This window comes from Leptodactylus fuscus, chromosome 5 (assembly GCF_031893055.1).
Source record: "Leptodactylus fuscus isolate aLepFus1 chromosome 5, aLepFus1.hap2, whole genome shotgun sequence".
Classification (NCBI taxonomy): domain Eukaryota; kingdom Metazoa; phylum Chordata; class Amphibia; order Anura; family Leptodactylidae; genus Leptodactylus; species Leptodactylus fuscus.
Genome location: NC_134269.1, coordinates 188,897,237 through 188,911,887, shown reverse-complemented (window position 1 = coordinate 188,911,887; position 14,651 = coordinate 188,897,237). Strand labels below are relative to the sequence as shown.

The 14,651-nt window shown below is 43.3% G+C and overlaps 1 protein-coding gene across 1 annotated transcript; it reads left to right on the top strand.

Annotated features, from left to right (window-relative positions):
• The first annotated feature begins 15 nt into the window (after positions 1-15).
• MFAP3 (microfibril associated protein 3) lies at positions 16-13,731 on the top strand. The gene is made up of 3 exons (XM_075274810.1): positions 16-104; positions 10,706-11,134; positions 12,437-13,731. Exons 2-3 carry the CDS (start codon positions 10,834-10,836, stop codon positions 13,192-13,194), a joined length of 1,059 nt encoding a protein of 352 aa, XP_075130911.1. The 5' UTR covers positions 16-104; positions 10,706-10,833; the 3' UTR covers positions 13,195-13,731.
• The last annotated feature ends 920 nt before the right edge of the window (positions 13,732-14,651 follow it).

Genomic DNA, 14,651 nt, shown 5'->3' with positions numbered 1-14,651 from the left:
TCTGTCAGCAGACGGCGAGGACTTCCGGGTTTAGACGGCTGGGCGGAGAGACTGTGTGTGGATATCGCTTCAGGAAAGACGGGGATTAGTGCCTAGACTGAGCGGTAAGAGCTTCGTGTATTTACCTACTGAGTCAGGAGACGGGCGTTGCGCTGTGTGTGAATGGGGCAGCATCTAGAGCCTACGGTTGTGGCCTGTTCTTACCGCTGGGGGGTGGGGCTTGTACTGGGGACACTAATAATAATAATTGTACATATGTTATCCAAGCCATACAGCTGCTCGGTGTCATTACAGGGTGCACTTACCTATCTGCACAGTACCAATACAGAAGCACTTTCCTAGCGAGTCAACCATCTCCCCTATACAGTATCATTACAGGGTGAACTTACCTGGCGAGTCAACCATCTCCCATATACAATATCACTACAGGGTGCACTTACCTATCTGCACAGTACCAATACAGAAGCACTTTCCTAGCTAGTCAACCATCTCCCCTATACAATATCACTACAGGTTGCACTTACCTAGCAAGTCAACCATCTCCCCTATACAATATCACTACAGGGTGCACTTACCTAGCAAGTCAACCATCTCCCCTGCACAATATCATTACAGGGTGCACTTGCCTACCTACACAATGTCATTATAAGTGCTTTTCTGCAAGTTGTAGTCATTACAGGCGCTCTTACCTACCCAGCCGGTACTCTTTCCTAGCAGTTATCACTTTTTTGCCTACCTATATGCTTTAGTCAGGAGTTTAGAGTCAGTCGCTTAGTTTACAATGGGCATAACCTTATTCTAAAGTTATAAACAGTTAAAACTTAAACATTTCTCTTACATAAATAGTTAACAATTGTTCTGGATTTTAAAGCTTTTCTCCAACCATCTTAGCGGTGACATCTGTTGTCTTGATCGGTTACCAATAGACACGTCCATGAATGCAGGAACTTTCTATGATCAGAAGCCCAGCCATGATGTCCTTATTGTGGTCAGGTTATCACACAGCGACACTACATGTATGAGAAGATAACCCAGGTACAATAAGGGAATCATGGCTGGGTTTCTTACAAGTCCCAGATCTTAGAAAGTTCCTGCATTTGCAAAACTGTTTAACTATTAATTGCCTGCCTGTTTAAATATTATGTTCATGGGGAATCCCTTTAAGCTGACAGCTATATGGCATGCACTATGTGACCAACTTTATACACCTGTAAGCCTAAAGTAAGCTTAAAAAGATAAGAAACTATTGAAATGAGAAAAATAATAATACCGAATACCAAATTATCATCACTAGGACCCGCACTGATGGTAACAGGGGTCTTGTACCCCATTTAACTTGAGCAATGGCTATGCCCAAACACTTCTGCTCTATTCACAGTCTATGGGACTGTTCAAGATGTCAGACTAGCACCTCGCTATCTACTTCAGTCATTTTGAATCCATGACCATTGCTCCTGAGGATTGGTAGATACAGGACCCGTGTTCTTGGTATCAGTGGTACACTTAGCGTTTATTCTGTGGTTGATGAGAAGCTGTTATGGCAGGACTACCCCTTTAAGAGGTTAAAGTGCCTGACACGTTGCCATTCTGTGGAGTTGTTTACAGCTTTCTTATTTCTAATAAGCCAGAACTCCTTGTACTTGGCTGGAGGCAAAGTCCGCCGACCAATCAGATTATTAGTAATAAAGTACAACCCCAGTAATGTGGAATCGCATGTGAGAAGCCATGTTATCTCACTGAGTACCATAAAACATCACCATCGCATTACTACGTCATGGCCCCAGTGATGTTCTAAGCTGATGAGGGGCTTCCTCCCCTATTCTGTTGGTCACACAAACATCCAGCCATTTGGAGCTTCCTTTTATTTTTTTTTATTTTTTTTTATGTAGATTGTGAGCCCCACATAGAGCTCACAATGTACATTTTTCCCTATCAGTATGTCTTTTTTTTTTGGAATATGGGATGGAAATCCATGCAAACAAGGGGAGAACATACAAACTCCTTGCAGATGGTTTTATGCCCTTGGCGGGATTTGAACACCAGGACTCCAGCGCTGCAAGGCTACAGTGCTAACCACTGAGCCACCGTGTGGCCCCTGGCGCTTCCATTTTTCAGTGAATGTGTCAGCTGGTTGGATGGTTTCAGTAGCAACACAACAGAGAGTGGGAACTTATAAGTGCTACCAGGGTGGTCCATACTGTACAGTCACCTGCCGGCCCCCTCCTGCCTTTTCTCACTCTTTCCCTTGCTTCTCTATTATGTATTGTCCAGTGTTTGTGGCTGTGTGACATGAAGACAAAATGGGGGTGGGGGTAGGTCACTTCAAATGGCTAGATCTCAGGCATTATAAAGTGTAGAAACTTGCTTTTGGTGTCATATAAAAGGAAAGATTCTCATCTTTCATACAGTTCTACAGCTTTGATTTCCAGCAATATCACTGGTTGAAAACACTGTCGTATTGGGATATTTGTATGCAGCTACAGGTAGTATAAGGCGGCATTCACACTTACATTGGATCCGCAGTAGAATCTGCTTAAAATCGTTGGAGAAAAAAGTCCTGCAAAGAGGACATTTCTCTCCGCCAGTTTCAGTATAGAACCAGCAAAAACCCAGTTGACCGGATTATAGTCTATGGTGTCCACATGAAACTGCTTTTTAAGCGGACGGGGTCTCCCCATGGGGACCTTAACAACAGAAACCCAAACGCTAGTGTGAATATAGTGAGTAACTATCCTAATACCAACAGTGTTTTCAGTGTGTGATATCTCTGTAAATCTTCAGTATAGAATCTCTTCTTTCATACGCCACCAGAGCCACGTTTCTATGTTTTGTAATACCTGAGATATAGCCATTTGTAGTGAAACCTTTCCATGTATATATGTAACAGATGCTTCCTATACTACCATACCGACTGGTAAGTTGCCATAGTAAGTGTATCAGGCTTGGAGAATATGGTGGACATGTCCATTTGTAATCAGTTGGACCTCGACGTGACTCTTTGGGCCTGGACCAGTTGCCATGGCAAAACATCTCATGAACATGCAGGAGTAAGTCCCCACACCAAATGGTCATGCGGCAGGTAACTTTACAGGGGTCTTACTTACTGGTGAATTATCTGTAGGATTGCTCTTCCATCTCGGGTCTGTGGGGGTCCAACACCCAGGACCCCACCTATCAGCTGGTTCGGAGAGCGCTATGGCCTCTTCATTGTCTTCCAAGCTCATGTGCCTGTCATTGGGCTTGTGTTTGGTATTGCAGTTCTATTCCCTTGAAGGGGATTTAGCTGCTGCTGCATCATGTGACTTTGACGTCATCGGCAGAGAGACGATCTGTGGCGGCCCTGGGTGATGGACCCCACCGATCACATGTTGGTAACCGATCCTAAGGATTTGTCATTGATCTTATTTGCTGGGGCCCCATGTTAGCTACTTGAATGAGGCGACAGTCACCCATATGCGCCCTGCTCCTTTTTAAAGCCTGTTGGACAGATGAAGAAAGCTGAGTGGTGACCCATAAGCCCCTCACAATTGTATCACAGGATGCAGACTGACAGCCCCGTTACCTCTGTTAGGCTCCTTGGCATCCATGGTGAACAGAGACTGCAGCATCCAAGAATCTGGACAGAGTGAAAGGAGCCCCAGCATCTAAGAAGTGAAAGGGAACCCATCAGGGCAATTTGGCACACTAAACCACCCACAGGTCCTTATGGCCTGGGAGTTTAGTCCCCCAGTTATCCATGTTATAAAGATGTCTGTGCCCTCCATAACAAAAATCAATCTTTATTCTTGCTTAGGGATGAATCTATTAAAATTCATCTCTGGTGTTCCCAATGGTTCAGTGAAGGGTGGGCAAGTACACCCCTGCTTCACTGTTCATGAGGTCCTGCGCTGGGAGTAGAGTCACTAGGTAAGTATAAAGGGTTTTTTATTTCAATACTGGTGCAGACCCCAAACTCTTGGTCAATAAGGACCTGCGGGCGGTTTAGTGTCTCAGATCACCATGACTTAGGAAAAAAGGAGCTTCACACAAAGATGCGTGCCAACAAATCAGGTGTGTTTTATTAGTAGAGCAAACGTTTTCGGTCTAGGCTTGACCTTCCTCAGGCTCTACATGAAAACATAACACAGATACCAAACAAAAAGGTGGGATATTACAATTATGTCCCAGAATTTGAAAAATAAAGTACATGACAAACATCTCACATTGTGCACAAACAGTAATATGTACAGAGAACCAAACAGTGGCTGGCTTCTGATGCTATCTAAAGGATATATATAAACACATAGTCAAGGTGACATAACATGTCAATACATGAAAGCACAAATAATGGCCAGGTTTCCATTAAACTATCGATAAACAGACCATATAGATGAAATAAATGGCAAAGTAAAATAAAGGAAGATAAAAACCAGGCTAGTAAGTGAGATAAAAAAGTGTGTGAGAAATTCTCTATACCTGCTCAATATAGTTCTCAGTCACAGGTGTTGGTCAGGTAAATAAAGTAGGAGGTAAATGACCTAGAGATATAGGGTGCATGTTAGTACTGCACATGGTGTAGTAAATGGACTTCAAGATCATAGACCAAAACATGCTCGTTGTATAGGGGGATCTTACCTCTGTTGCTGCTGTTCCGAGGCCCGCTCACTCAGTGGAGGAGTAATGTTGCGCATAAAACAAAAGGCAGACGTCTGCCACAGGGGAGCGCACAAAGTTTGTGGCGTCTCACCTGCTTAAAAAGGCGCCGGACCGCAATTCGTTGGTCCGTCGGGCGCCTGCGCATTTCCGTATGTACGGAGAAAAAAAAAAAGCCAGTGCGCATGCGCGAACGCGCGCACAGTGCGAGCCCGAGGTACGGGTTAGAAAATAAACTGCGCATGCGTGAGTCGTGAGGAGACATCACGGAAGCAGGGGACGGAAGAAGTGGATATAGATGAAGCTGTGCAGACGCTGACAATGCTGGATAAGAGTCATAGTAATTAGAGAGACTCGAGTAAAATGGATAATGTGACAAATGGCAACAGACCTAAATAGCTAGGTGAAAATAATAAAGGTGTGATGAAACTGATGTGACAATAAAGGAACATAGATGAATATATATAAAAACAAAAAACAGAGGGAAGAAAGAGGAATAAGGTCCAGAATCAGACAACAAAGAACAAGTAGAAAAGAAAAAAAGAAAGAAAGAAGAAAGAAGAATAAAATGAGAAAATGAAAAATAAAAATAAACATAAAAATAAATAAAAATAAAAATGGAAAAAATTGAAAAGTAAAAAATAAAAAAATAAAAAAATAAAATAACAAATAAAAAATAAAAAATCACCTAGGTCGGTAACCAAAAAAAAGGGGGGGAGAAGTGAACAAGACAAAAATTAAAGAAGAAAAATTGAAAAAATGAAAATATAAAAAATAAAAAATAAAAGTTATTATGCAACTATCAGTAAGTAGCGATCAGAAAGGATACTGGGATAGGCGGGCCCGGAAAGGTCAGTCAGAGGTTGATTTAACGAGTCTGTGAAAAAAATAAAAAACAAGCAGGTGAGAGAATGCAAATGAATATGACATGTTGATAAGCATATATATTGGATAATAAGCAGATAGAGCATCTGGTTCACAAATACGCCTGTATTTCATACTCTCTATTTAAGCCATGGGGTTCCATGGTTTGTAATCTGTGGATCCAAAACGCCTCTCTTTTTTTAAGAAGGGTAATTCTATTACCGCCTCTCCGTGGACTCTCCACATGCTCGAGTATTTGAAATCTGAGCTGTGCGACACTATGTCCTGCTTGAATAAAATGACTTGGGATAGGTAACAGTAGATTGCGACATCGAATATTGGATTTGTGTTGTTTTATGCGGTCTCGCACACGTTGGGTGGTCTCCCCAACGTATGCGAGACCGCACGGACATTTAATAAGATAAACGACGAAATTGGAGTTGCAAGTGAAGAAGTCGTGGATTTGGAAAGTTTGACCTGTATGAGGATGGTAGATTTTATCTCCCTTCAAGATATTAGAGCATTGATGACAGCCGAGGCACGGAAAAGTGCCGTGCCTCGGACTACTCAAAAAAGTTTGACGGGATTTTTTGATGTCTGAACCCAGGTCAGCTTTCACTAGCCTGTCCCTGAGATTCCTGGGACGTTTAAAACATGCTCGAAAGTTGTTGCGAAACTCAGGGATATCAGGATAAGCTTTAGTCAGCAAGGGCCAGTGTCTCCTTATTATATTGTGCACCTTGTAACTGTAGGGGTGGTAGGAGTGTACAAATGTAATCCTACCATCACCCTCCTCAGGATTTCGTGAAGTAGGCTCAGTGGGGGCGTCCTGTCTAATCTCCCTCAGAGTGTCCTGTAGAATTTTTTTAGGGTAACCCCGAGACAGAAATTTCTTTTCCATATCATGGTATCTGGTTTCTCTAGTTTCTGCTTCCTGCACTATTCTTTTAACCCGAAGAAATTGGGATTTCGGGAGCGAGTTTTTAGTGGGTTTTGGATGACAACTGGAAAAATGCAAAATGCTATTGCGATCAGTCTCCTTAGTGTAAATGTCAGAGTGTAATAGTCCCGCCTCCGATTTAATGATGAGTGTGTCGAGGAAGCTAATCTTGTTGGAGTCATAATGGAGTGTAAACTGTAATTCGGGCCAAATGTTATTGATGTAGTGGACAAATTCCATGAGGGTTGTAATGGGTCCTCCCCAAATACAGAACACATCGTCTATATATCTCTTCCATGTTAGGGCATGTTGGACAAATAGGGTATTAGTGTATATGAAAGACTCCTCAAAGAGGGCCATGTACGCATTAGCGTACGGGGGCGCCACATTGGACCCCATGGCCGTACCTCGTCTCTGTCCGAAAAAAGTATCCTGAAACATAAAGTAATTTTCGTTAAGGATAATATCCAGTAAGTCAGTAACAAAATCAATGATTTTGGGATCTACCATGTTGGTTTCCAAAAGAGTCCTACTTGCTCTTATGCCTTTTTCATGCTGTATAGACGTGTAGAGGCTGGCCACATCTAATGTCACTAATAATGTGTCTGGAGGGAGGGGGCCCATATTTCTAATCACGCATAGGAAAGCGGAGGTATCCAAAAGAAAAGAACGTGTTTTTTTGACATATGGTGTAAGTATTTTTTCAGCCAATATGGAGAGGGGGGAGAGGACGGAATCACTAGAAGCTATACAGCATGAAAAAGGCATAAGAGCAAGTAGGACTCTTTTGGAAACCAACATGGTAGATCCCAAAATCATTGATTTTGTTACTGACTTACTGGATATTATCCTTAACGAAAATTACTTTATGTTTCAGGATACTTTTTTCGGACAGAGACGAGGTACGGCCATGGGGTCCAATGTGGCGCCCCCGTACGCTAATGCGTACATGGCCCTCTTTGAGGAGTCTTTCATATACACTAATACCCTATTTGTCCAACATGCCCTAACATGGAAGAGATATATAGACGATGTGTTCTGTATTTGGGGAGGACCCATTACAACCCTCATGGAATTTGTCCACTACATCAATAACATTTGGCCCGAATTACAGTTTACACTCCATTATGACTCCAACAAGATTAGCTTCCTCGACACACTCATCATTAAATCGGAGGCGGGACTATTACACTCTGACATTTACACTAAGGAGACTGATCGCAATAGCATTTTGCATTTTTCCAGTTGTCATCCAAAACCCACTAAAAACTCGCTCCCGAAATCCCAATTTCTTCGGGTTAAAAGAATAGTGCAGGAAGCAGAAACTAGAGAAACCAGATACCATGATATGGAAAAGAAATTTCTGTCTCGGGGTTACCCTAAAAAAATTCTACAGGACACTCTGAGGGAGATTAGACAGGACGCCCCCACTGAGCCTACTTCACGAAATCCTGAGGAGGGTGATGGTAGGATTACATTTGTACACTCCTACCACCCCTACAGTTACAAGGTGCACAATATAATAAGGAGACACTGGCCCTTGCTGACTAAAGCTTATCCTGATATCCCTGAGTTTCGCAACAACTTTCGAGCATGTTTTAAACGTCCCAGGAATCTCAGGGACAGGCTAGTGAAAGCTGACCTGGGTTCAGACATCAAAAAATCCCGTCAAACTTTTTTGAGTAGTCCGAGGCACGGCACTTTTCCGTGCCTCGGCTGTCATCAATGCTCTAATATCTTGAAGGGAGATAAAATCTACCATCCTCATACAGGTCAAACTTTCCAAATCCACGACTTCTTCACTTGCAACTCCAATTTCGTCGTTTATCTTATTAAATGTCCGTGCGGTCTCGCATACGTTGGGGAGACCACCCAACGTGTGCGAGACCGCATAAAACAACACAAATCCAATATTCGATGTCGCAATCTACTGTTACCTATCCCAAGTCATTTTATTCAAGCAGGACATAGTGTCGCACAGCTCAGATTTCAAATACTCGAGCATGTGGAGAGTCCACGGAGAGGCGGTAATAGAATTACCCTTCTTAAAAAAAGAGAGGCGTTTTGGATCCACAGATTACAAACCATGGAACCCCATGGCTTAAATAGAGAGTATGAAATACAGGCGTATTTGTGAACCAGATGCTCTATCTGCTTATTATCCAATATATATGCTTATCAACATGTCATATTCATTTGCATTCTCTCACCTGCTTGTTTTTTATTTTTTTCACAGACTCGTTAAATCAACCTCTGACTGACCTTTCCGGGCCCGCCTATCCCAGTATCCTTTCTGATCGCTACTTACTGATAGTTGCATAATAACTTTTATTTTTTATTTTTTATATTTTCATTTTTTCAATTTTTCTTCTTTAATTTTTGTCTTGTTCACTTCTCCCCCCCTTTTTTTTGGTTACCGACCTAGGTGATTTTTTATTTTTTATTTGTTTTTTTATTTTTTTATTTTTTTATTTTTTACTTTTCAATTTTTTCCATTTTTATTTTTATTTATTTTTATGTTTATTTTTATTTTTCATTTTCTCATTTTATTCTTCTTTCTTCTTTCTTTCTTTTTTTCTTTTCTACTTGTTCTTTGTTGTCTGATTCTGGACCTTATTCCTCTTTCTTCCCTCTGTTTTTTGTTTTTATATATATTCATCTATGTTCCTTTATTGTCACATCAGTTTCATCACACCTTTATTATTTTCACCTAGCTATTTAGGTCTGTTGCCATTTGTCACATTATCCATTTTACTCGAGTCTCTCTAATTACTATGACTCTTATCCAGCATTGTCAGCGTCTGCACAGCTTCATCTATATCCACTTCTTCCGTCCCCTGCTTCCGTGATGTCTCCTCACGACTCACGCATGCGCAGTTTATTTTCTAACCCGTACCTCGGGCTCGCACTGTGCGCGCGTTCGCGCATGCGCACTGGCTTTTTTTTTTTCTCCGTACATACGGAAATGCGCAGGCGCCCGACGGACCAACGAATTGCGGTCCGGCGCCTTTTTAAGCAGGTGAGACGCCACAAACTTTGTGCGCTCCCCTGTGGCAGACGTCTGCCTTTTGTTTTATGCGCAACATTACTCCTCCACTGAGTGAGCGGGCCTCGGAACAGCAGCAACAGAGGTAAGATCCCCCTATACAACGAGCATGTTTTGGTCTATGATCTTGAAGTCCATTTACTACACCATGTGCAGTACTAACATGCACCCTATATCTCTAGGTCATTTACCTCCTACTTTATTTACCTGACCAACACCTGTGACTGAGAACTATATTGAGCAGGTATAGAGAATTTCTCACACACTTTTTTATCTCACTTACTAGCCTGGTTTTTATCTTCCTTTATTTTACTTTGCCATTTATTTCATCTATATGGTCTGTTTATCGATAGTTTAATGGAAACCTGGCCATTATTTGTGCTTTCATGTATTGACATGTTATGTCACCTTGACTATGTGTTTATATATATCCTTTAGATAGCATCAGAAGCCAGCCACTGTTTGGTTCTCTGTACATATTACTGTTTGTGCACAATGTGAGATGTTTGTCATGTACTTTATTTTTCAAATTCTGGGACATAATTGTAATATCCCACCTTTTTGTTTGGTATCTGTGTTATGTTTTCATGTAGAGCCTGAGGAAGGTCAAGCCTAGACCGAAAACGTTTGCTCTACTAATAAAACACACCTGATTTGTTGGCACGCATCTTTGTGTGAAGCTCCTTTTTTCCTAATTGATACGGGGTGGGACCCTAGCTTCAGCACCTGGACGAAGTCTGTATCCCTATTCTAATTGAAGATCACCATGACTGGTACCCTGTGCACTTTCTCTGATCCCAAACTTTACCGCAGGATCCCTGTGCCCACATGACCAACATGACCCAACCATACGACTTGCGGCCATTGTGTGAGCTAGTCTCTTACATAATGGTGTGTTAATGGGTTAATAATCGGTTGCCTTTACGTTTCATGTTGGGTTGTCACCACCTTAATTGCTATTTATACCATTTTTGCAGTGAATTTCTCATTTCTATATTTCAAGAGGTATTTGTGTCATTTCCAGACTATAACTGGATGACGACAATGAAAGTGCTGAGCGGGCTGTCAGGCGGCATCTGGCAGGATCGGGTTTTTACTGTAGCTTCATGGGCCTTGTTTTTTCGTGTGTACATAACTCAGCGCTGTAAGTGAAGAATATCTCTGGTGTTTTGCCTGTGGTTATAAGCAGATTAACCAGTCTTGTGTCCGTCTCTCCTGGGCAGGATTACGACTATGAGAAGATGGTGGAGAAGAACAATCTTCAGCCTCTAGCCACCCATGAGAGATCTGCTTAAGAGTTCGATGTTTGGAGCTTTTGCCGTGGAGTAGATTGCTGAATTTTTGCGATCAGATGGAAAGATCTTCTTCTTGTCTCTCTTCCTTGCCCCTCTACCACCTCCTGCTCCTCTGCAGCAGCCTGGCAGGAGCGCTCACTGCTGACCAAGTCACCCCAAATAGCACACACCTGCTCGGCCTCCACAATGCCTCCTTACATGCCCAGCTGCAGATCTCTGCCAATGCTCCGGCACACCGGGACCAGATTGCCAAGGAGGGAAGCAGTACCGTCATAGAGTGCAACCTCAATGCCAGTCAGAATGGGGACGTGGTGTGGTTTAATTCCAAAGGGCATCCTCTGGGAGAGGTGGAAGGAGGTAAGCTGACTGCCGCGACATATACTCAGAAAACACTGAAATGTCAAATTTAGTCAAACATTTTAATAGGTTGTAAGAGAAGATCCCCAGTTATGTTCCAGCTCACCCTGCTAGCACATACGGTATGGGGGGGGGGGGGGGTATGACTTCCTCAGGAGTAGTTGTCATGAGACACCCCCTCCACCAAGGGTTGCTCTCAGCTGTCTAGATCAGTCCCTTATGGATGATTGCAGTGGCAGCACATATGCATAACCATCTGGTCGTGGGGGTCCCAGCAGTCCCAGACCCCACATATCCTATGGTTAGGCGATATATTTAAATATTGGCAACATTTCAAGCTATACAGGCTAAATCATAGAAGTGCTGTTAAAGGGGTTGTCCAGAATCGGAAGAACAGCACCACATATGGTCATGGAAATTACCTGGTAATGTAGCTGGCCTCCACTGAAATGTATGCGATATCACACACGCCATATGGACAGGTGAGGACAATTTCTTTTAAAGGGATTTTCCAAGGCAATGGTATAGAGTGCTGCGGCCTCTTCACTACATATCAAACACATCACCATAAATTGTACAGTGGCTGTGTTTGGTATTGCAGCTCAGCCCCATTCATTTGTATGGGACTGAGCTGCAGCATGACCATGTGACCAATGGATGTGATGTCACTGCCTGAAGTGCAGCTCGGTATTATATTTATGGAAAACTTTAAGGGACAGTAGTCAAGATAAACAGCACTTTTTGGGAATCTAAAGTGGCCGTCTTGCCTGAACACTTGTAGGACTGCAGTGTTCTGCTTTTAGCGTGTAGAATACGTGTATCACCTCATTACCTTAACCCTGTGTGTTATTTTTTCCCCAGGGCTGTGTGGCTAAGCACATGCCTGCATTTAAAGGGGTACTCCATTTCAGAAAAGAGGGACTAAAGGTGCCTAATAGGGGCATGTTCAAATAACAAGGTGCTTCCCCCTCCTGGGGGCAACACGGTGGCTCAGTGGTTAGCACTGGGTTCGAATCCCGTCAGGAACATCTGTAAGGAGTTTGTATGTTCTCCCTGTGTTTGTGTGGATTTCCTTCCATTCTACAAAGACATACTGATAAGGAAATGTATATTGTGATTCCTATATGGGGCTCACAATCTACATAAAATTTTTTTTGGAATACCCCTTTAACCCACACAGAATTATTGTATGCTTTTCTTTTCCTATCGCTAGGTTTGCCAGTAGAGTCAGGATATTGATTTTATTGCTATTGCTGATCATTTTTTGTTTTTAACCCTTTTGTTTCATGATATTCTACACAGGAGGAAAATGGTTGATCTCGTCCAGCGGAGCCCTAAATATAACTAGTGTGACCTTCGCAGACCGGGGGAGATACACGTGTATGTGTCCGATTGGTAACACCACCTCGTATTATACCGTTACCCTGCGTGTGACTTTTACGTCGGGGGATATGGGCATTTATTACATGATTGTCTGCTTGGTGACCTTCACCATCACCCTTATCCTAAATATCACTCGGCTCTGCATGATGAGCAGCCATCTTCGCAAGACAGAGAAAGCCATCAACGAGTTCTTCCGTACAGAAGGGGCCGAGAAGCTGCAGAAAGCCTTCGAGATAGCAAAACGCATCCCAATTATCACCTCCGCTAAGACCCTGGAGCTGGCCAAGGTGACCCAATTTAAGACCATGGAGTTTGCGCGTTACATAGAAGAGCTGGCCAGAAGTATTCCCCTGCCCCCGCTCATCTTCAACTGCAGAGCTTTTATGGAGGAAATGTTCGAGGCCGTGCGGTTGGATGACCCGGACCAAGTTGAAAAAGATCACGTGGCTGGGATCTACACCATCAGTTCTGGTGTGAACAGGAGCGGATCCCCTTCTGGTGACTCCGAGGAAAGCTCGGTCCAAGGGCAGGAGATAGCCGTCAACGTGTCTGTTCATCCTCAGTGCGAGACTCAGAGCATTCACACCAACCATTCCCAGGAGTGTGGTCAGTCCGTCTGCCTGGAGGAGGTGATAACCATAGTGGATCAGGACACGCCACCCGAAGCCACCGCTTGACCACTTCAGGTCCATGGTGGACCCTAAAACTTGTTACAAATAGTGTGAATTTTACAGTCCACCTCATCGTTTCCAGTGATTACGGAGCTGTGCCAAGCCACGTTGTTACAGATCTTATTATAGTAGGGTATCCCTACTGGTAGCATCTGACTAATATGCCAGGGTGTAGTTGTCTGTACTGTTAAAGGGTTTGTACCAGATTACATGAAACCATTTCTTTAATAGCGCCACCTTTCTCTGTAGGTTTTGTCTGGTATTGCAGATTATCCTCATTCAATTGAACATGGCTAAGCTATGATACCAAAGCCTGTAGACAATAATGGTGTTGTTTTGGAAGATGGCAGACTCTTTATTTTTTCCCCTAGTATAATAATATGTTCTCCTGGTCCAATCCCTTTTCACAGTTGATATCTTCATCAAATGTTGAGTGAATTTGCAAATAATTTATTTATCATGTACTGGTTTTACTTAAGTTTTGTCTCTATACACAACCAAAGCTGCGTTCAAATCCTGATGGTTTGTATTCACATTGCAGTCAGACATGTGACCTTGCTTGGCTTTTGCTGTTTAAGGCTGAGGCCCCACGTTGCGGAAGCCCCACAGGCCGTATCCACAGCACTAAAGCGCTGCGGGAAGAACCGCTGCGTGAACGTATTGCGGTTCTTTCCGCAGCGCTTTTGAGAGAGAGTTCACAGAGTTTTGCTCTTCGGACTTTCTCTTAACATTATATCTACGGGAAAGCCACCGGCGTTTCCGTAAATATAATTGACGTGCTGCCATTTGCAAAGCTGCAACGGCTTTGCAAATCGCAGTGTGTCCGCGCTGCGATCTTTTCTGCAAAGTGGGGATGGGATTCGCATGAATCCCATCCACTTTGCCTGCACTGTACAACGCCGCAATTTTTCCCACAGCATCTCGGCTGCGGGCAAATCGCGGCGTTTCCGGTCTGTGGGGCGCCGGCCTAAAGGGGTTTTATATGACGTATCCTTAGGATAATTCAGCAATTAAAGATCAGCAGGAGTCCGACATCTGGGACCCCTGGCCGATCAGCTGTGAGCACTGCGGTCTCTTCAGTACTTGCCAAGCACAGCGCCATATATTTGTACATTAGCTTTGCTTGGTATCTCAGCTCAACCCATTCACTTGAGTGGGACTAAACTGTGCTCAGGCCCATGTGACCGATGAATGTGATGCCACATAGCTGCCACTGATTGTTCTGGGTGTCGGACCCCCACAGATCTTCCATGGATGATCTATCCTAAGAATAGGTTCTTGGAAAATCCCTTTAAGGCTAAGGCCACACATTGTGGAAATGCAGCGGGTTTGGCCACTCAGAAACAAAGGTGTAAAAAATGGTGTGTTTTACAGTCCTGGCAAAAGGAATTAGGTTTTATGTCATCTCATTTTTAATCCTGGGCAATCCCTTTAACAGCCTTTTGAGTTCCAGTAGCGCTTTG